The 23,130-nt window shown below is 39.2% G+C and overlaps 1 protein-coding gene across 1 annotated transcript in view; it reads left to right on the top strand.

Moving 5' to 3' along the window:
* Positions 1 to 1,447: 1,447 nt before the first annotated feature.
* Positions 1,448 to 23,130, top strand: part of LOC128470051 (brain-specific angiogenesis inhibitor 1-associated protein 2-like) — a 40,136-nt gene continuing 18,453 nt past the window's right edge. The window contains exons 1-6 of the mRNA XM_053451876.1: positions 1,448 to 1,656; positions 10,947 to 11,022; positions 14,652 to 14,738; positions 20,409 to 20,470; positions 20,882 to 20,953; positions 21,068 to 21,205. Of these exons, the coding sequence (XP_053307851.1) occupies positions 1,609 to 1,656; positions 10,947 to 11,022; positions 14,652 to 14,738; positions 20,409 to 20,470; positions 20,882 to 20,953; positions 21,068 to 21,205 (483 nt within the window). The 5' untranslated portion in view covers positions 1,448 to 1,608. The remainder of the gene's footprint in view (positions 1,657 to 10,946; positions 11,023 to 14,651; positions 14,739 to 20,408; positions 20,471 to 20,881; positions 20,954 to 21,067; positions 21,206 to 23,130) is intronic.

Here is a 23,130-nt window from a genome sequence, read left to right as displayed (position 1 = left end):
TGATTTGTCCTTTTACCCATAGTGGCTTTTGGTTTTCATGTCCCAAAGCTCATGTGGTGTCGTTACGCTGGTGGTTCGTTTGGAGTTTGTTTACCCAGAGTATTCCTTTGGCCCAAGAACCCGAGTGGCCGACCATCGTGTAGCAGGCCAGAGTGTGAGGAAGGAAGCAATGACGGTCAGGGAGGTACCGCTAAGACCCCCTGGTTCCCGTGACACACATATCAATTAATGTTAAACAGAGATAGAAGGCATGGAGGTCCTTGCTTGCTAGACAATGCTGGCTAACTGGATGTTAACCCTTTCCAGAAACAAAAAAAAATCTTTAATTCAGAATGAAATAGACACATCAGCAGGCACTGATAGATTATTGCCATAGAAGTAGAAATATAGGGCTTCTTAAAAATCTGTATGTTGTTCTGGTGGAAAATAATAAAATGGTGGATCCGCTAAGGGTTATCTGCTTAGCGTGTTATTGGGAAGCAGTGCCTTTAAAGGGAATGAATATATGACTGTGTGTTCTCTGTCTTGGCAGGAAGATCACTTTTCGTAATTATATACATTGGAATTATAATCCTTGATAAAGTGCCAGAAAAAAAAAATGTATATCTGCACAATATAATGAGATTGTAAATGAGTACACTATTAACCAAATAAAAGGTAGGAGTGTTCTATAACTTATAGCTGTTTGTGATGATAAAATCTTTATATGTATAGTTTTCTGTTAAAACAGTTTTACATGGCTGTGATTATATATAAGACTGCCCATTGGTGCTTTTACTGCCAGTATGTTATGCTTGATATCCCTGCTTGAATGCAGGTGAATTAAGCGTATCTTTAAATAATGACAAGTCCAGGTTTTCACAAGGACGGTATTAGTCATTTGGGTAGCACATCTGGCGAGTCACTATATGGAATCTTCACGCTGGGTTATTAAAGGGTTAATAGCGCAAGTTGACTAAAGTTCCCAGGTACGTCGATGCGTATTGATAAAGCCAGCGATGAACAGCGAAAGGAACAGACTAAAGACTAGTATTAAAGGGCATTAAGAACGAAAGATTTCTACCCAAACGCGGCTTCGTTTTTCCCGATCAGACCGGGAATGTGCTGGTTAAGGACCTCGTTAGAGGATTAAACTGTTTACAGTGTCCTGTCTCCTTTTCCCTAACAGGGGAAGCTTGTGTGTCAGGAGAAGATGAAAGAGGAAGGGTGAAGGGAAAAGTCTTCTAGGTTAAAAGCCCCTCTTTAGTGTTCCACAGATGTCTTTTTGAGTGGAAATCCTCCCCTTTCTGTTAAAGCCCCAACAAAAAACCCTCCCTCTTATGCAGAGCTGGAGCTGGGTGACAGCGGATCCCAGACCCTATTGGCTGGAAGTTTTCATTGTAAAGTGCAGAAGTTTTTGTCTGAGCCTGTGTTGTCTCCCTCCCATCCTGCTTCCTCTGCAGGCCCCTCTCCCTCCCTCGGCCAGTCTCCCACCCCTTAGCCTGGGCAGTGGTCATCATCAGAGAGACACCTTCTGTCTCATCTCCTGGGACGCGCAACCCCCCCAAAAAACTGGATTCTCTGTGCCTTCCATCAAGGTTCCATGTGAACAACTCCAAGCCAAGCAACATGTCCAGGTCCGATGAGGTGAACAGACTAACGGAGAACGTTTACAGAGTGAGTATCATATCTTACTACTATTATTATTATTATTATTATATTATTGTTATTATTTTATGTAGTGGCAACAATTTACGCAGCGCTTCTTACGGTACAAAGAACTGACAGACTAAGACGAACCGATACATTAGGATATATATATTAAATGACGTTCTGAATGTATGGACGCTGACGGGTGGGGATCCCCCTTTTCTCTGCAGTTTTACATTGATTTAGGGTCCTTTCTTTTGCTCCATAACCTAAAGCTGAGCGTTCCGTCCTTAATTATCTATGCAAGTTTGCATGTAGCTCAGTTACAATCTTTGATATCCTAATCAGTCATCGGTCTTGTCTTAGATTCAGGATAGCCATATGCATGTGCATATATTCTACCACTTCACCTGGGAGACTGGCCCACTTAACTACCACCCTTTCTATGTATTAGAACAATATTTGCAGATTTATGTTTTATTATTATAATTCTTTTTTTTATATTTATTATGGAAAGATAGAAAAACTGAAACATATTGCCTGTTTTTGTATTGTATTTAGGCAGATCTCACCCTTTGATACAAAGACACAAATGTCAAAAGGGTTTACAGCATAGGGCAGCCTCATATGGGTGGGCCGTATTGTTTAGGGGTCCAGACTGGCCGGTTATGTGTACAGCGATGGAGCTGCCTCTTCCTAGCACTGAGACAGATTGAATAGAATGACTGATAAGACCCATTATCATTTACTAATGGGGGGCATTGTGCAGACAACTGTGATCTCATTAACACTTCCAGCTCTAGCAGATGTAACATTTTAAGGCGATTGGTGGTTTGGACAGTAAGGGGTTAAGTCCGACAAGCGTATCCTGCTGTTGTATGGTCTTTAAATTCCCCATCACTCATTGAAAATGATTAACCGCTGGCGATACAAGAGACCTAAGTGTCATACCTCTGGATCTTACTCACAGCTAAAGAATTGTTCCTACAGAACAGACAATCGTTGCCTTTAGCCGCTGACAAAATAATAAATACAAAAATACATTGAATTTTCTTGAAGTTTTTTGTTTTAATTCTGTATCCCGCTTTAGATTATAATTTTATGGCTTTCATTAAATAAATGCCCCCCCAAAAAAGGTTATCTAGAAAAATAAACAGATGTGGATAGATCTGGTTAAAATTAACTGAAACGCCATGCAATGTTTATAGAGGATACATTTTCAGGCTTCTCACCTCATTCTAAGCAGGAGCACAAGTGCATCATTCAGATGGATTCTGTACTGAAAGTGGATCTTTCCACCAGCTATATGTTACTGATGTCCTGGCGGCTTCCCGGGGGAATAGTCCGCGGCTAATATAGAAGAATGTCCTATTTGTGAAAAAAGAAAAAAATTTCGTTATTTTAAAGAGAAAAAAAATCACTAAAATGAGTGTAAATGCAACAGATGGGTCATAAGATGTGTTCCAAAAATCCATTAGATCCATTAGACTTTAAGGATAAATGTATAAAATATAAGCGTTCAGAGAAGGGCTACTCAGCTACCAGGACAGGTTAAAGGATCTTAACCTATATAGCCTGGAAGAAAGACGTGACAGACGGGGGGTATGATAGAAACATTTAAATACTTAAAGAGAATCAACACGATAAAGGATTAGAGTTCATTTAAAAGGAGAAATACTACCACAACAAGAGGACATAGTCTTAAGCTGTAATACTGTATTGAAAGGGTAGTGGGCGCATGGAATAGCCTTCCAGCGAAGGAGTTTGAGCATGTATGGGATAGACATAAGGCTAAGCTAGATGGTTCTTATCTAATGACACATTCTATGTTATAAGAATGTTATTGGATTGAAAAATGCATTCTTTACATCATACATAAAACATAATGTTTATATATATATATATATACATAATAATATATATAATATATACCATAATATAAATATATAAATATATATATATATATATATATATATTTATTAATGTATGATATAAAAGAAATGTAATCCATTTAATATTAATGTGATTATGATATATTAATCATTAAATGAAGCCGGTTTGTTGTAATTAGGGGAAATATTCTTGCCGTATGGGTTTTTTTTTATTGTGTCGTATATTATCTGTCAGTCGCTCCCTATTGAAGGTTTCAGTTAAACAGATAAATGTAAATCACAGCCTGGGGTTTTTGTGCTGTCGGGGGACAATAAGTCTTTTTTTTTTTGTTGCCAGACTTCAAAAATATTGAGCAGAGTCCATATGGTTCTTACTGACTTATTTATTTATTTGTTTACTATCGTTTATTCTTGGAGTCTTTCAAGAGAATATGTCAGAGAACTGAAAAATAGTTTTTTTTAAATTCATTATGAGCTTAAGAAAATCTACCATAAATGATTTATACGTGGAGGAAATGTATAATAGAAACTGTCTGTATTGGCACGATACTGCCCTAAAAATGGATGAAACCAACCCGTATAGCCAATTTTCCTAATGTAGTTTATTATTCGTATTTATTGTTTTATATAGCGCCATCATATTCTGTAGCGCTGTACAATGGGTATGTGACTACTTTAATTTTTCCTTTTAAGCCTGGACTGGCCATCTGGCACACTGAATAAATGCCTCGTAGGCCCAGTGACGTATCCAGGCCGAGGGCCGCAGCTCTAGGGGGCGGCAGACCCCCTGGTACATAACCGGGGGGGGCAGATTGCACAATGGGCCGGTTACAAGGGAGACTTTTTGCATTTTACATACACTTTTTGTGTATTATGGTCCTTTTAAATGCTCAAATGTTGGGGGAGGGGGGTTCTGCAGAACACCGTGAACGGGGGGGGGGGGGTATGTTCAGACCCAGGCGCGCATCCACGGCAAGCACTCCCATTGATTTTTAAAGGGAAGGCTTTCCTGTCACTGATTGGCTGTGTAAAGCCTCTATGTTATTTTTTACATAGTTACATAGTTTTTACATAGTTTGTAAGGTTGAAAAAAAGACCTAAGTCCATCAAGTTCAACCCTTCTACCTAACCTTCCTATTCTTGATCCAAAAGAAGGCAAAAAAACCCTAATTAAGCTACTTCGAATTCTGCCATCAGGGGGGAAAAAATTCCTTCTTGACTCCAAGGGGCAATCGGATTTCTCCTTGGATCAAGAGGCTCTAAAATATTAATGTTATTCTATTTATATCCCTGTATGTCATGCCTTTCTAAGAAAATATCTAATGTATTGGATAACACCACCTCCCTTGGAAGTGAATTCCATACCTTTATTGTCCTCACTGTAAAGAATCCCTTCCTTTGTCGTCTATGTACGGGCTTTGTCATTAAGGGGTTAATGTATGAGTTGTTTGAGAAATCTGCAGATGATTGCAGAAGTCGAAGCATGACATGTCGGGTTTACTTTGCCAAGGAAAGGCTCAGGCTTTGAGATTAGCTTAAGAAGGCGGAACAGAGTCACTGCGTTCCCACTGTGCTGTCCAGCGGCTTTTCTGCAGCTGCAGTTACAACAAACGCCGGAGAAATGGCCAGCCGTATACGATAAAATATGGAATTGCAGACAAAAATGTCTTTAAAGGCGAAGTCTGATTGATAAATACCAGGAAGCCGCCATTGTTGTCAGTCATGTGATACTTCCTGCTCAAACACCACACCGAGCTGATGCTTTATGGCAATGCTAATGAAGTCCTGTATATCTAATGAAGTCTGTTCCGCCATAGAATTTCATGAGTTAGAGGGTCCACCTGGGTGATTTAGATGGAGGCATTTATTTGTCTACTGCAGGCATTATGATAAGGAGTTATAATTTACGTATATTGTATATAATGAAAGTTTGCGCATCGATGCATGGCTGTTTGATGTATGTTTTCTTAAAAAGGGATATATTCACTAAACTTGCGGGTTAGTTCGGTAAGGAAAATTGATATAACAGCATTTTTCTAAAAGAAGGTTTAGTTCAACAAAGTAGAGTCACATAAGCTTTCAGGGCCCCTTCTTCAAATGAGTTCAGTTGAGATTAAACTTTAGGTGGAAGTTCTACTTTATTAAGTAAGATGGCTTGAACTGCTTCCCAGCAGAAGTGGTAGAGGTTAACACAGTAAAGGTATTTAAACATGCATGGGTTAGACATAAAAGCTATCTTGAATGTAAGGCGAGACCAAGGACTGATTGAGGTTTGAGTCTCCACGGAAGGAAAAATTGGGCCAAAAGGTTCTTATCTGCCATGGAATTCTATATTTTGATGTTTCTATGCAATTGTTCCTTACTCATCGATAAGGGTTAAACAAGTTTCTCCCAGCATATAACTTGACTTAAGAAATTCTAGTTCAGGGCTGCAGAAAAACGCCAGCTTGTTCTGAAACACAAAAGCAGAAGACCAAACTATGTCGGATCAGCACCCTTGCAAGTCTGAAGCTGTCTGAGTACCCTGGGGCTGTCGAGCAGATCAAGAAAACAACCCAGAACCTTGGTAACCTCTCGTTTGCCACGGAGAGCTGCAGTATTTCTATCACAGTATCTATTCTCTATTCTTTAGGAAGTCGCCAAATTGGGGCTCAACACAAATGGCTTTATACGTCGGGAACCTAGGATTTTCTTTTTAGTTTGTATTAATCGACAATAAACCATAGGGGTTATAAAAAATGTTAGTTCCCAAGATGGAACGCTGACAAGAGCGAGATTAGTTTAATATGATAGTACATATAACGTGTGAGGTCATGTGAGTTTACAGATAAAAGAAAGTACCGTTACATACAGGAAGACGCACATACAAGAGAGTTTTACTCATTGATTTGGCAAAATGACTACGATTAATAAGTAAGAGTCATTTCCTGAAGAACACTGAAATGTATTCATTGGTTTCATGTTACAAGGTTATTGGCTGGAACTAAGCGCACTTACATTCCAGTTGATTTTTATTATTTGGATTTTTTTTGTGTGTTATTGCCCATTTTTTGAAATATTCAGACGGATGTGTCAGCGTGCGTCTGGTTTGACCCCGAGTCTCAGGGTTTTTGCCCCAATCTCAGGGTCACGGGGTGAAGAGACAGATTCTCAGGGTAACACAGTTACTGGGGTATTTGATACTTGTATGTTATGGTGGTATCCCTGCTTGAATGCAGGTGACTCAATCAAGAATATCAAGTCAATGCTTCCATGAGGTTTCCGTTAACACATTTGGTTAGCCAGTACTGAGAATCCTCACGAGGAGCTATTAAAGGGTTAAACCGTCAGCTCATTCAACGGTATTAGTATGCTAATTTCTTTAAAAGTGGACCTATATAATGCGACGGAGTGGAAGGTGTATGTAAAACACATGCGCAAAAATCTGTATAATGATGGACAATTGGAAACAATTAGTTTCTGAGTAAGTTTATTATAATTATAGATAAAGATAGTTAAGTCACATGTGGATATTTTCATCCCTTTAATAAAATGCAAAATGTTGGTTGCTAAATACCACAATAACACCAAAAAAGTGCAGCGACATCATGGAAAAGAATGGACAAGCAGTATACAGAAACCACGGAACCATGACATCTGGTCCTTGGTAATGGCGAAGTACCAGGTAATAAACTATTTTCCTGGAGTAAAAAAACTGAGAATGCTGTTTTTCTCGGATTTTTCACCCGACTGCATCATTTATGTTTGATTTTCGTGAGAACGTAACAAGGTGGACACATGGGAGCTGTAATGGAGATGTTGCAGGACAGACCTCCATTGACATTACAGCTCCCTGGGTCAAATCAGAGGTTCTCCCCAATCAGCTATGCAGGACAGTGGGACCATAGTCCAAAATTGAGAATATAATGCAAAAACTGGGACTTTTGGGAGGTTCGAGTTTATGCATTGCATTAAAATAACAGAGTCATATGTATTACTACACAGTCATTCTGATTATTCTGTTGACATCTTTGGTGGAAGCTGGTTGGCCCTGGAAGCTTTAGAAGAAGGAAAGGAAGAAAGGGCGGTAAACTCACAACATAATATGATGGTTCTGCCCAAACTCACCTCATCTGATGTAGAAAAAGTAGAACTCTAAATTCTATTGAAAACATTTAAAAAAAAAAAGATTTAAAAAATCAAGAAGTATTAATGACAGTTTGTCTACACACTTATCAGTTTGAATACACACTTAAAAATCACAAAAGTCTTGATGGGTCCACCTTGTTTGAAGGATTATTACCAAAGAGAACACGCCAAGGTGAAATCAGAACCAGGAACTTGGATTGAAAGCGAGAACTATTCTCAACCTCACCTACAGTCATTGCTTTGTTTAGCTGCCACTCAAGGGATTTTACGCTTTAGCCACCATAAGGAGAACAATGCGTTCAGACAATGGTGATCAAAGCGTTCGGTGGCCTCAGCTCTGGACAGAATGCATACTGAGAATTCCGAGGGCTATTTACCAAGGAAATGCTATTTTAAGGCACTGCACATGAACAATAGTAATTGCTTTTCATGGGAGAGCAAAGACGGATGTTAAAAACTTAACACGTAAAATGTCCTGTGTTGAGGACAAGTTGTTAATCTGTAAATAGTATTGAATGTCTGATTGTGATGATTGGTCCTCATACTTGTGAAGGGGTAAGTTTACCTTAAGGGAAACAGTAAGTGATGTATTCAGGCCAAGGCCAAGGGGACAGTCCCAGAGGGTGTCCCATCCCCCTGCCGCAAAACCCGGGGACGGGGGGGCAGATTGCCCTCTTGGGCGATCAGGTCCCCTGGTGTGCTGCTGCTGAATAGGCTGGTTATAAGGGAGATCTCTGTGGGTTTAAGTTCAATGTGGGGCAAGCTCCAGATCTACAGGTGGTGATAAGTAGAAGCAAAGCCAAGCTGGCTAAATGTCTCTTCAGACTGTAAGGGCCATAAACTGCCCCCCAGTTCTGACCTGTAGATCAGGACTAAAGGCCACCCGAAGAGCCACCTTGCGGAGCTGCAGAGTGTGAAGAGGTAGCCATGTAGGAGATGCTGCAACGACACAGGCCTCAATTACAGGTCAATGGTAAGACCTCACCTTGAGTGTGTGGTACAATTCTGTGCACCAGTCCTTAAAAAGGACATTATGTAATTAGAAAAAGTACAAAGGAGGGCTACAAAATTAATAAAGGGATTGGGAGATACTAGTTATGAAGAGAGACTAAAAAAGTAAAAATTATATACACTGGACAAACATCGTCTTAGAGGAGATATGATAACATTATATAAATATATGCAGGGCCAACATAACAAGCTCTTCAGTGACCTGTTCATTAACAGAAATGTACAAAGAACAAAAGGTCACCCTCTGAGACTGGAAGAGATTTCATAGACGACAAAGGAAGGGATTCTTTACAGTGAGGACAATAAAGGTATGGAATTCACTGCATAGGGAGGTGGTGTTATCAAATACATTAGATACCTTCAAAAGGGGTCTGGATATTTTCTTAGAAAGGCATGGCTATAATGGCTATTAATATTGTTAATATTTTAGAGCTTCTTGATCCAAGGAGAAATCTGATTTTGGAGTCAAGAAGGAATTTTTCCCCTGGTGGCAGAATTCGAAGTAGCTTAATTAGGGTGTTTTTTTTTCCCTTCTCTTGGACCAGGAAGGTTAGGTAGAAGGGTTGAACTTGATGGACTTAGGTCTTTTTTCAACCTTATGTACTACGTAATTGATTGAACAGCTCCCACTGCCTGAAAAAGCAGGACATTGGGGCAGTTCGGTGGGATAGCAGGATAGTGCCCAATAATCGGGAATGTCCCACTGGCTACTGGACAGTTGGGAGGTGTGATTTATGCACTTTAGTGTTTGCCTCTACTTTTTATGCTGGAGTCTTCTACCAGTTTCTAGATATGCCTTGTAAATCTCCCTTGTTCCATTAATTTCATGGTAGTTAGTTCAAGACCTATTTTATATAACTTTAAAAAGTGCTTTACTGAAATAATACGTAATTTACGTTTTCTGTTGAATAATTTAGCTTTGTTTTCTGTCATGAAAGGCCCATTTTTCGAACAGGAAATTGCGTAATCACATTTCTTTTGTCCTCTCCCCATTTATTTCTTCTTTGTTGGTAAAATAATGGTCTAGGGTGAAAACCTGAGGCAAAAATGGAAGCTTCTGGAAGTAGGTTTCACCCATGACCCAAGCAATTACGGCTCTGTGAAAACCATGGCGAAACCTCGCTAAAGTTTAGTAGGTTACTTTAAAGGAGAGCGTTTCAGAAGGGTGCTTAGGCATTTTTCTCAGTGAAAACAGCCTTTTTGTCATGCTTGACTCTTAACATTCACCAGACAATTATCTTTTGTGAACAGATGGGAAAGTTCCCTTTAGAACATTTTAGCCCTCAAAAAAATGTACATTCTGATACCATGTGTCTGTCTCTCCCAATCTTTGTAAAGAATGTAGGTCCATTTGTATTTATTAACGGGCGAGGATGTCTATTTGATAAATTTCGAACTAAAGCCCAACTTGGATATTCACTGCTACCAACTCACATAAAATAACACTCGACTTGCATATACTCAACCAGGGCCAGACTGGATATATGCGGCTGCATGTTACATTTTTATGTTAATGACGCACGCGGCCGGGCATATCCAGCCGGAAGCAGCACTCTATGAGTGGGTGAGTATGGAGCCAGATGGCCAGTCCGGGCCTGTACTCTACTACAGCAAAGTCAAGCTGATGCGAGGTGAAGAAAGCAAGCAACGACCAGGTTCATCAACCTGTGAGTTAGAAGTTAGTTCTTAGGAGGACATAACCCCAAATAACTAATTATATTTAAAAAAATGATATAAAGTTCATAAAACCTAATTATAAAAAACACCAAAAATAAATTTGTCCAGGAGACCTGCCTGGGGAAGGGAGTGACGATACTGTGACTTAAAGTACACCGTGATTTACAAATATTTTGAGCTCATAGGGAAAATAAGGCCTGCAGAGAGGGACATTGGGATTTGGGGATAGACCTTGTCCTGCTAACAGGGACCACTTAGGTGGTCTGACCCGGTGATACTTTTCATATGCTATAGCCAGTGTGATATGTAATATTGTACTATGCTGAAGCCTAGAACTTGTAAAATTGGATGTATAAATCAGAACACCTGACCAAAGCTAGACGTAATTAACCATACAGATATACAATGTGATCTTCTTTGATGTTTGAAGGAAAAGTCATTTAAAAAGGGGAGAGTTTTGAATTTTAGGTGAAGAGGTAACTTTTTTTAGCATATTTGGGTATTTGGATGTATAAGATCTAAACTGTCCACGGTGAAAGTTGAGTGGTATGAAAATATACATGTATGATGTGGCATAATTAATTTTCATACTATTTTTTTCTCCTTCAGGTCATATTAGACCAATTCAACCCAAGCTTAAGGAACTTTGTGACGATGGGAAAACACTATGAGAAAGCACTCTCAGGTAATTTTACTTTCTTTTGACATCCCAGCAAGAAGTGATGCAACTATCGAGGAGGAGACATCTGTGCCAATGGTCTTTGGTTCTAGACCGTGGGACCCCTGGACACTTCCTACCATATGGCTGAAGAAAAAGGGGCTGGGAGATAAGCAAAGACAGGGACCCCCATATGTTAAAAAGTATTTATAAATACATTTCATGCAGTAAGCTGCCGGATGGTACAATCAAATCTATACATTTCATGAGGATTAATTATTTTAATAGACATGGAGACCTGTTCTATCCTGAAAAACACTAACAGCTCTGAGCTTCTAGCTACTACTTGTGCTGTGCAAACTATAGGCTACATTGGTGGCAAAACCTCATCTAGCTTTCCAGTCATACTAGATTGAAGTTTCTCTAAATAAAATTGTCCCTCCAAAGGTTACTAGACCATATGTTTGGTGGTTCTTCAAACTATGGGGCGCAATTCATTACTGATGTCGGTCACCGGGTTGAGGATGTCTGTAGGGGGCCTCCAAAAACCGGAAAATTTGTAGCAAGCATGCGCAAATCTGCTGATCACACTGTACAAACCAGTCACACTTGGAATAATGCTCCAAATGTTTTCAATTATCATAGTAATGAAATGACAGCTAATCTACTGGCATTAAGCCCTTTCTCCACAACCACATGTGGTCACTCGTCAGTGAGTTCCTTTATCATGTATGCAAAGCGCTGGCACTCCTTCAAAGAAGAGAAGAACAAGTTGTATATCATTAAAAATTTATTTGGGTCCACAGTCCCGTAGTTAAACAAATCCCAAAACAAAATAGTAAACATACCAGCCGATCAAACACGCTGATACCTCAGGAGAAGGACTCTTAATGTGTTTCGCACCAAAAGGTGCTTTGTCAAGGAATAATCGACATGCAGTGCTAATGAAATGGCCACCATGCTGCTCCCTAACGTCGAAAACAAGATAAATGTGCAAAAATTAGATCATTTTGAAATTATATATATATATTAAAAAAATATATTGAAGTAAGTGATTACTCCCGACTTATTTATTCAGGCCCAGCAATATTGTCCATACAGATGTGTTTTTCGTGTTTTGCTTTAACATGCTCTTTTTTAAATTTAAAATGATCTGGAACGTATCAGGGAGTCCAGATGTTATTTGCGAAAGAGATAAAATTATCATGCAACGTGGCGGCTTTGAATGAACTTAGGGCTAGAAGTGTCCAAAAATTCCTTTCCCAGTTTTGTAAGGTCTTGGAAGCTGAGAAAATGATACATTATTTGGCAACAGAGACTAGGAACGGCTGTACAGAATCTAAATATGTAATAGCGTATGTAAAAATATTTATAAGAGGTATTTGTATGCTTAATCTGGAAGCAAAAGCTTGAAATAGTAGATCCTTAAAAGGCTATCGTTCATTTGCTTAAAGGTATACTCTAGCCATCATATGCACTTTCAAGGGATGGTTTATTATCCATGACGGGCCCACTAAAGAAGAATACATACTAAAGTACTTTTATTCTTTAAAAAAGGAAGTCTGAGAATTTATTGCCACCGATTGGTTGCTTCAAGCAGCCAACCAGTGGCAGGAATGCGCTGCCTTTAACGTTGATGTGAGCTCTTTCCATGCATCCACGCTGAAGTCTCAGTAGACTTCCGCCATGTCTACCAAGCCAATGCTGGAGCTGAGTGGAGTTGAGTATATTATGTGCACAGAAAATAGCTGGGGGAGTGGACAAAGGGGCAAATGCATATATAATTCTGCAGAATCACCCCGTGCATTTGTATTCGAATCCATAGAGGGATTCTTTAGGATGTTCTCTAAGCATTTAGCCTAACCTCCGCCGCCTTGCCTTGTAGGAGATGTGTTCCATCTTTGTAGCACTGCACATGTGTAGGGCACTTACTACCAGCCATGCTCTAAAGCACTCCAATTGACTTCAATGAGAGTACTTTCCTACCAGCGATTGGCTTCTTCAAGAAGCCATGACTTACAGTTGGGTTGCGAAGGTAATTATTTTTAGTAGAAAAAAAATGGTAGAAAAGAGTTAGAATTGTTGACAATGATGGGGCAAACAGGTGACATGTTGTAAAATAATTTGAAGACCCATAATATAACTTTCTCAGCAACATGTACTTCTCTGGGGCCTGTTTGGGTCTGTTTTTCCCATATATATATGCCATGAGAGCACCTTCCTTAATTCTTGTTCAGAGGATCTTGATGATGATTTCTCCTCTCTGCTGTGCCAATGTTTCACTTTGCCCTGTTATTTTGTGGTTTAAAGAGGAGCCATCCTGTTTAAACCACACGGTATGGTACGTATACGATTACTCTTCTTGTGTATTATTGAAGTAAATATTTTTTTCACGCAGCTGAATTTTCTTATCACTGCAGCCCACATTTACATATACATACACGGAGTCACTATAACACTGGCAATGCTCCATAGTAACATGTGCATACCTGTGGTTTTGCTCTGGGTAGATAGGGAAGAGCGCACGTATGATCTGTTTATTTTCTAGATGAACTGATCCCTTGGATCCAAGCCTTGGATTACTTGGCGTTCTTGATTTGCTTGGGAACTAGCACATACAACTAACAGGCAATCTACCCGATATCAAGAAGACGAGTAAATTCCTTTCAATTATTCACATTGACAATCTGTTTCCGTTAAGATCATTTTAATTTGTATCCAAGTCTAGACTTGGATAAAAATTAAAACAGAACATGATTACCTAAAAAGCACATACGGCTTCTGACCTATGACGTATAAAGTCACTTCTGATGGGAATAAGAAGTAAGGTGCTAATATCCTACAGTACTGTAATTTCTCTACCTAGTTTAGTTCTCACTATATAGCAGCCACATGGTGGGGGGGGACTCTCCATGATGGAGTTGAATGATGCCTCCCCAAGGGGCATTTTTTTTTTACATTAATCTCCATCTCTCTAAGAGCCGGATGGGAGCAAAGGTGAAGATGCTGTTTGGGGTTCATGCTTTCCTTTTTCTCTACATTATTCAATGAGCATATACCTCTTCACTATATATATTACCTTACTTCACCGTGAGGGGGGGGATTGCCATCCTCCCGTTGGTTAATAGGGGGTCCAAGTGACCCCATTTCATTTGTTTCTTGTTTGTCTTCTCTGAATTTGACCTGCTAAAATAATAAAAATAATGTAAGATATAACATTTTTTATTATTTTATGAACAAGAATGTATAGAAGCTTGAAACATAGTGGGTACAACTTATACGTGTGTTTAAGGGTCACATGGGAGGTAAACCAGTTCCTGGCTTTTCTTTGGTTTTAGTATGTGAGCGATTTCATTGCTTTTTAAAAAAACAAAAAAAAAACAAAAACAATTCAATATTTAGCAACCCAGAGTGATTCAGTTTAACAGCCATAATGTTTTTGAAATGGCATAAACAGACACACATTTATAGCTGAGTTCGGAGTCTGGACCAATGCTTTATAAATATTTTTTCCTCCTCGGGAAGTACTGGTTCCGTGTGTTTATGATGCCTATAATAGTGTAAATTAAAAAATCATAGATGACATGACGCAAGTGGTGATTTAGTAATGTGCTAGTTCTGGGTTCCATTAAAAGAACACTTGATTTCTCTTACAGGTGTGACTGTAGCAGCAAAAGGCTATTTTGATGCCCTCGTAAAACTCGGTGAACTAGCAAGCATTAGCCAAGGGTCTAAGGAGCTTGGTGAGTTTTTTTCATATTTTTTTTTAATTACTCTGGTAAATGCAAGGCAACAATGGGTATAACTTTTATTTACCTATTAAAGGTAAGAGAAGATTATGAAAAAAAAGCGTTTAGAACTACCGAGAGCAGCCGGTGTTGGTATACAAAGGCAACTAGCCAGTGTTTTTGGTTTATTGCCATCTCTGTTTCAATGCAGGTGGACCAGTGGCTCCCTTATTTGTACTGACTTGCCTATCTGCTTTAATATCCATAAAATCATACTTCAGACGTACCCTAAAAACTGTAACTTAAGTTCGTTCATCATAGTAAATCTATGCACGTCCATGTCCTGAATGGTCAGTAACAGGCAACAATAATATATACAGAATGGTGTGCTCGGACTTTTATGATTAACTCCATAGATGATTGAATGACTGCACTGCAGATCTGCTTACTCCTGGTTAAAAGTAGATAGCGGTTCTTAAGCCCTCACACTGGTTATTGGCTTTATACAGCATGTACATAAACTGATTGTATAATGGACCAGTGGCTCCATCAGCGGATTACTGGCACTTCAGCCCCCTCGGCCCTTTACCCCCCTCCCGGCAACTAACATACACACTAGCACACATATTTACACACACTACAATACTTAAACACTCACACAAGACACAGAGACACTCATGCTAACGCACACATACTCACTATGACAGCTCTAATACAGACTTACACACGTATGCTAACACATACGCATTCATGATAACACAAACACTTACAAATACACATTCATGCTAACAAACACACACAGTTAAACACTTTTACTGCGGGGTCACATAACATTGCTGCTTTCCCACTCTTAGTGAAGAATTTTGGACCATTCCACCACTTGGCACCATGGATGTTATCAGTGCAGGAACAACCACATATCTACATAATGATTTGATAAACTATGAGAAGGCACTTGGACATGATGTAAACATGGACTTTGCTTAGCATCCAAGAAATGAAATGTAGCTGTTGTGACAGGCAGGCAGTGGGACATTCTGGTCTAGGGTGGCAGAGCCAGGTAGAGATGGCAGCCCAGGGAGGGTAGTAGCCCTCAAAACCAAGGGCAGATTGCCCTATTGGGTGATTAGACTCCTGCTTCTTCAATGCATTGACCCGCCTGTATTAATGGCAAACCAGCCACGTATTTAATGAATATATATCACCGTCCTCCCTATCCCTGTTGTCTTGCAGTCTTAAGTACAGTTCCTTGTCAGCAAGAAAAGGAACAGTAGGACACACGAACATTAAGTATTCATGGCCAGGCTGATTAAACAGGAAGTCCCGTTTTCCTGTGGAGAGCCTGCGATTCCTGTTAACTGTCACATATAGCTTTTTCTGGGATGTGAAATATATTGTAGAGCTCTAATGGGGGGAAGGGAAAACACAAGAAGAAGAAAAAAAAAGCGAATTAACTAGCCTTCCGTGTCTGTTCCTTCTCTCAAAGCTCAGCCAACTCCTTGCTTTTCTTAACCTAAATCACATTCCCCATTTTGCTGTCTTGGCAACGTGCTCGCGTTCCCCTAACACGCCAGAATGGATTGTGTGAGGTGCACAGACAGTCACTGCCTGGTTCTCCCATGGCCTTCCTCTCCATGCCAGGGCTAGTTGTTTCCACTAACACCTTTTGTTGCTGGAGAGACCTTCAAAGCTATGCAAAAATAATTCTCTCCAAATCATCGGTGGCTATTTACTATTCTATAAAGCTGCCTTTCTCTTTATGGGAATCCAGTTCTGTTGTGTTTATGGAGGCTGTTTGCTCAAAAAAAGGAGTCAAATGGGAGACTAAGAGCCCGTAGATGAGTTAATGCTTTTAAATAAACTTGTTTAGTCCTTTCTCTTTGAAAGACATTTCAAACTCTTCCAACAATGAATCCATGAAAACCACCTTTTGAAATATTATTTACATTGTGCTACAATTATTTTTGTAATAACTTTTATAAATTTATGTCAGTATTTGTTACTCTGCGTTGTTGGAATTGTTTTTTTTATGGGAGTTTGTTAGTTTTTGTTTCAAATATATATATATATATATATATATATATATTTTTTTTTAATTTTTCTGTACACATTCTTAGTACAAAAGAGCACAAACTAACAAATGGAACAGATAATTACAGAAATATAAAACTGCTGTATATTATTGTGTGTGGATAAAAAAACCTCTCCTCCTGCCTCTACATAATACGTTGTGTGAATTTAAATTAAATCAATGGATAAAACCTGGCACAAACTTCCGCCAAAATGACGGCACCCTAAGGTGAACTTCCTCCTGATTATGTCCACGGAGATGTAATTTTATTTTCGTCTGCTTCTTGTTGGGATCTGGCCTCGTTTTCAACAAATTTGCAATTCATACAAATCCGAGCGCACAAGTCTAGTAGTCACAATCACCGATCATCTCATTGTGCTCAGGAATGAACTCATGTCGTGTAAGAAGAGACAAAGGTAAAGCCATTATAAGTATGTCTCAATGTGGAATCTTCTTAGTTGTAAGACATGATCTTCAATTCTGGGTAAGTGTACAATATAATTAGCCTGTCTTAAAGTCAAGACAGAGGAACCTAGTTCTTGTGTGTTTCTCATCGTGGCCTCTACGCCAGAAGACCCCCTCCTCCATAATATATATATATATATATATATATATCCTCAGTTTTTTTTGTTGTTTTCCAATTCTGAGGTATTATAGACACCTCTGCCAGGGTCAGGTATCTCAGAAGGGACTATTTATATTTCTTAATGGGTAACCCCGCTTTATGCAGCAAGAAGGCAGCCGGCGTAAAGTATACAACTGTCAAATGTGTTTTAGGTTGCCATTGGGTCAGTTGGCCCCAAACCTTCAAAATCGACCAGACTTGGGGGCAATTGCCCCCTGCCCCATTACCGGTCCTCCCCATGCTCTTTACATGTGTTCCTCAGAAATGTATGTGTGTCCTGGAAAAAACTACTGACGGTGGTAACCCTACTCTGGTATGGAGTATTAATGCCCCATCTGAAAAGCTTCCAGAATATGACTCACATAATGTGAACACTTCCTTCTCCATTATAACTTTGAAGGCCTGGAATGATATAAAATATAAGGGGTCAATACAATTAATAGCCATGCAAAGACTGTCCCTTCAACCGTGACTTTGACCCATTACATGGTTATGTCATTATACTGTCTGCTTTGTGTCTTCTTTTGACTGCAAGTAGTAGGAGTATTTCCAGGGCAGAACATCTGTTATCTGGTTATATTAGTCTATATTATGATATATATGAAAATTAATTACCATCATTATCTGTGATAATTAGATCACATAATCTAATTTTCATCCTGTAGATTCTAGTTGACATCCTCTATCAACATCGCTAAAGCATCAATTCAGTAAATATTATTTAAGCCGCCTACCATGGCTTGAAACGTCTTCAGTGAGCACTTTGGAGAATGTCCGATCCAGCGGTTTCCTTAATGTACAGAATGCATGGTGGATTACGCCACTTATAACAGCAGGGAATGATTGAAGATGTAATAAAACCCCGATAGGGGGTGGAGGAGAAGGTCACAACTGGCCAGAGCCCTGGAGGGACTGGATTTATTTTAATTAAAAACATCACGTTGAGCAAGTTTGGTATTCAAATGTGTTTGGTTGAGATACTTTGTTAATTAGTTATGATGTTAATTACTTGATTCGTCTGGTTTAATATTTATATCAATCCTGTCTACATGTATAGTAACACCAGATCTGGCCAAGACTTTATATCTAAAGAACTTAGAATAATTAATCCATGTGAAAGTGTGACTGTCATACATTTCATCTCTATACTATCTGATTGCCAGAGGCTTTTGGAACTTGAGTGGTAAATAAATAAATAAATTAATTAAAAATGCATGTTTCATTAAAAGTCCTGATAATTCCAAATAACAGCTTTGTTACTGAAAACGTAATGTTTAATAACGTTATGCACAGGCGATACCATTCCTATTGTGCCATTCTTTTCAGTCCATACAAGTATTTATCCTGTTAAATTCCCTGTGTGATCGAGTATTCCAGCTATGTGTTTGCACGATTAGCACTGCATTAGTCGTCTTAAGTCAGGAGTGCAACTACATGATAATCTGAGTCACATTGAGCTTAAAGAATGTCATAATTAGGGTTAGAACAGTTGGAGACAATATGCATCTTTCTTCAGAAGGTTGAGGTAGCATTTTAAACTCTGTTGGTATTTCTGAACTGCTCTTAATTAACTTGATCTATTTGTTGTGTGCTTCATTTTTTAAGATTTTATACAGCTTTTAAAACATATCAGACATGACCGTGTGGGTAACTAGATTATGTGCACCAGGCACGGACTGGCCATCTGGCAAACCAACCAAAGTTTTGAGGTGATGTCAGATGGTGCATCACTTACCTTTCTTGACGTTCACGTGGCATTATGTGTGGCCGCACTTATCTAGCAGCCACCAGCCTTAAAGTTCCAGGTTCACTTTTCTTTGCCAGGGCAGCCCTTATGTACACCAAACACTGCCCGTCTCTTGGAGGGAAATCTCCAACATGGTTTCTGATTCTGGTATTCCAGTTGATGCGGTGAAATGTATCAAGCAGTATGAAATGTGTTTAATTAAAATGTGTAAAGGAGCCAAAACGTTTGGTGACCAGCAACAGAAAGAGCCTGAATCAGTAATACCAACATGTAGGAGGGGATTTATGAAACATGGACACTGCCCCTCATGCTCTGCATTAGCGCAACCACCATATTCAAAGGTGTTAGGGCAGTCGTGCTGTCTTTATGCATTAGATTCTTGAGACGCCCAGTGAGAAACCCATTAAATATGTTATTTCCCAACATTTGTATAACTAGTCTGCTTCCCAGCTACAGCCACACAAATTAAACAGGGTTAGCAGATTGGCTCAAGTGTCTCTAACCTGATAAATCTATCAGATTTTATTGTAACAAGGTAAGCAGGAAGTCTCGTCATATTGACCAAAACTTGACTTGAAGTACAAATTCCCATCACCTTACGAAAAATGTAGGCTTTGCACATAATTCTAAAATACCCACATTGCACAAAATCAGCATTTTTTGGTGCCAGTTCCTGGAGTGGTGCCCAGTACTGCTGGTTTTCTCTCATTCCTCATGGAACACAGATGGCTTTGAAAATTGAGTAACTGATTGATCCATCTGCCGTCATATGAGGAGATCCTGAAAATGTGTACATTTGGGTTTATTGGTGCTGAGATGACAACAACTCTCCTTTTAAGATCCACTGTGATGTAACAAAAAAAAATAAAACATTTTTTTCCCATATTTTCACCGTCTGAAGGAATCCTTAGTTAGCCAACCAATGGGAGAGCAGAAGAATGTTTGCAGTATCTTTGTAGTACTATTACTAAAATTACATTACTATTCCTTTACTATTACTACAATAGTAATACAATGATACTCAACTTAAATGAAAACTGATATTATGATTATTTTATCTGTGTCACAATGTTACATTATTTTTGGCCATGGTAATAATGAAATTGAGATTTCCTAAACTTTCCTGAGCCGCTCTTATCAGCTTGGTATTTAACTTGGCTTTTTGCCCCCTAAGCCCTTTCTAACTGACTAACCAATTTGGCTACACAGTGCTCTTGTTTATTTTTTTTTATATCGTTCTAGGGGATACATTATTCCAAATGGCTGAGGTTCATCGGCAAATACAAGTTCAGCTAGAGGAAGTTGTGAGTATTATACTAAAGTTTTGACATGATGATACTATCCCCCCTATGCATTTGCCATTTTTTCCTATACCCCAGATATGGTAGAATACACATGTACATACTATATGGACAAAAGTATTGGGACACCTGACCATTACACCAACAGGGACTTTTATTGCATCACATTCTAAATGCATAGACATTGATATGAAGTTGGGCTTTTCTTTAAGTATTCTTGGTGAAAAGTCATTTTAGCTGCGCTCTCATGAAAGCAAAACTGGCTTGGATCTGTTAAGATTTAAAACGATTCCTTCGGAAAATTATTATGACGCAAAGTGGTGCAAACATATTTCAATCAAACTAAATCAACCTAGAAAACTGTGTAAATAAATTGTGAAAATAAATATTTTGCAAAACCTTTTCTCTTTCCAGTTGAAACTTTTCCACTCTGAACTCTTGGCTCAACTGGAACACAAGCTGGAATTAGACATCAAGTATTTGACTGTACGTACGTCGTCTTCCGTTCGTTCTCATTATCTATTCTCACACCTTTGTCCCACCTCTTCGTATCGTGAACTTGTCACATTGTAACTGATAACGCTTCCTCACTATCCCCAGGCGACGCTGAAAAAATACCAAGTTGAGCATCGGTCCAAGAGTGAGTCTATTGAAAAATGTCACTCTGAGCTGAAGAAACTGAGGAAGAAGTGTCAAAACAGCAAGAACCCCCAAAAGTATGGAGACAGGGAAGTGCAGGTACCTCTATTTAGTTTTTTTAGGACTATCATTTAATAATTTATTGAGTAACGGTATTAATGTTTCAAAATCACATAGTGCCTTCTTCATGTCCTCTAAAGGGTCAAGTGAACCTATCCATTCCTATTATAGAATAACATCACGTACATAGAGCAGTTTAGGTCCAAGGTAATTGTTATGGCCATTGCAACATTCATAAACAGGATTTAAAGTTATATTCGGAAATATTTTATATCTGATCACGGTTAGCCTTTCGACATTTCATGTCATTGTACGTGTGATCTAGGGCCTGACTGGCGATGTTGAGGCAGGTCTGGTACTTTAAGTCCAATGGCCGTCTGATGATGAAGGTGCGGCTAAAAGCCGGCTAATCGCCACGTTTTTATGCTCACAGATTGGGTGACCATGTGTAGCTGTTGGCCACCAGCCCAGTGGGCATTTGCCTGATATCCCAGATGGCCAGTCTGGCCTGCTGTGATCAGATGTGTCAGCACAAAAGACTATTTATGTTTGTCCAGAGCTCTATGGTAATCAATGTTTGTCATTGTGTGTTGTCCACCGTCTGTCTCAATGTGACCTCTGTTCACCCCAGCTCTTCTGTCTTGATTCTCCAGTCTACATTTCTGTTCTCTTTCTGATCTGAATGTTCAGTTGTCAGATGTTTGCTGAATCAGTACGTTTATGGTATTTTGAAGGATGTTGCTTACATGGTGGAGCTATAGCATGTGGATTTAATTCTGCTTATTAGTCCAGTGCCTGGGGTTTGATGGTTCCATCCAATAGACAGGACCACAGTGTAATGTAGTAGGCTCACTCTAAACAGCTATTTGGTTGTAATGGAGCTTCTTGTCTTGCTGCCCCTGTGGTTTACAGCTAAAACCAATGAGTGCTGAATGCTTCAGAAAGTGTAAGCATTGTCATAGGAGGTTTACCATAGGCCATGTACACATAGGAATCATCTAGGATAGTGTCAGCCAGAAGAGTCCTTGAGCTTTAGTGAGAATCAATGACAAGCTAAACAGTTTGCTCGATTCAACACAGGACACAAGGAGTCTGTTTTAATAAAATAATGTGCAAGCGTTTTACACACAGTGGGATAGAGTAGTTGCTGTTGCCCAGGCAGTAGTCACTTGCGGTGTGTTTGGATGTGTGGGGGGGGAATAATAGCTTTCATATCCCCCACTGTCAGCTTGCATTGCAATAACTATTTGAAGTCAATTCCTCCAAGTGCTTTGTTCCTGCAGACAAGGATCCTGATGACTCCACAACAGGCGAAGCTAATGCTAATATATTATTACATTTTATTTACAATGCTCTATCTCAATTGACACACAATGCATGACCACACATAAACAGAGATACTGAGCGAGCTTACAATCTATTAGAAGGTTGAGGTGGTATGGGAGAGAAGGTGAGAGGCTATCTGGGAGAGGTTGATTTGCTTATAGTAAAAGTGATATGTATGTATATATTCACGTGCACCCCACAAAGCTACTTTTCTTTGTAGAAGAGGACAGGGAATAGTATCTTTCTGGAATGAAATGGTCCGGCCACCATTCAAACACAAGGATGTTCTTATGCATAGTCTTAAGACTAAGTCTGTTCTCCAGTGTATTATGCCTGCCTGCAAACTGCTGTAAAGTAAAAATACTTTTAAAAATAGACATGTTAATAGTTTATTTGTATCATGTACCAAAATGCAAAGTGAATGAACAGAAGAAAACTCAAATCAATATTTGGTGTGACCACCCTTTGCCTTCAAAACAACATCAAGTCTTCTAGGTACACTCGTACACTGTTTTTAAGGAACCCAAACACCTTGGAGAACAAACCACAGGTGATTTAGGCAGACTCTGTTCCTTTTCGCTTTTTGTCTAATCCCAGACAGACTCAATGTTGTTAAGATGAAGGCTCTGTGGAGGCTA

The sequence above is a fragment of the Spea bombifrons genome, chromosome 12 (genome assembly GCF_027358695.1).
Source record: "Spea bombifrons isolate aSpeBom1 chromosome 12, aSpeBom1.2.pri, whole genome shotgun sequence".
Classification (NCBI taxonomy): Eukaryota; Metazoa; Chordata; class Amphibia; order Anura; family Pelobatidae; genus Spea; species Spea bombifrons.
This window is presented reverse-complemented; position numbering and strand designations above follow the sequence as displayed.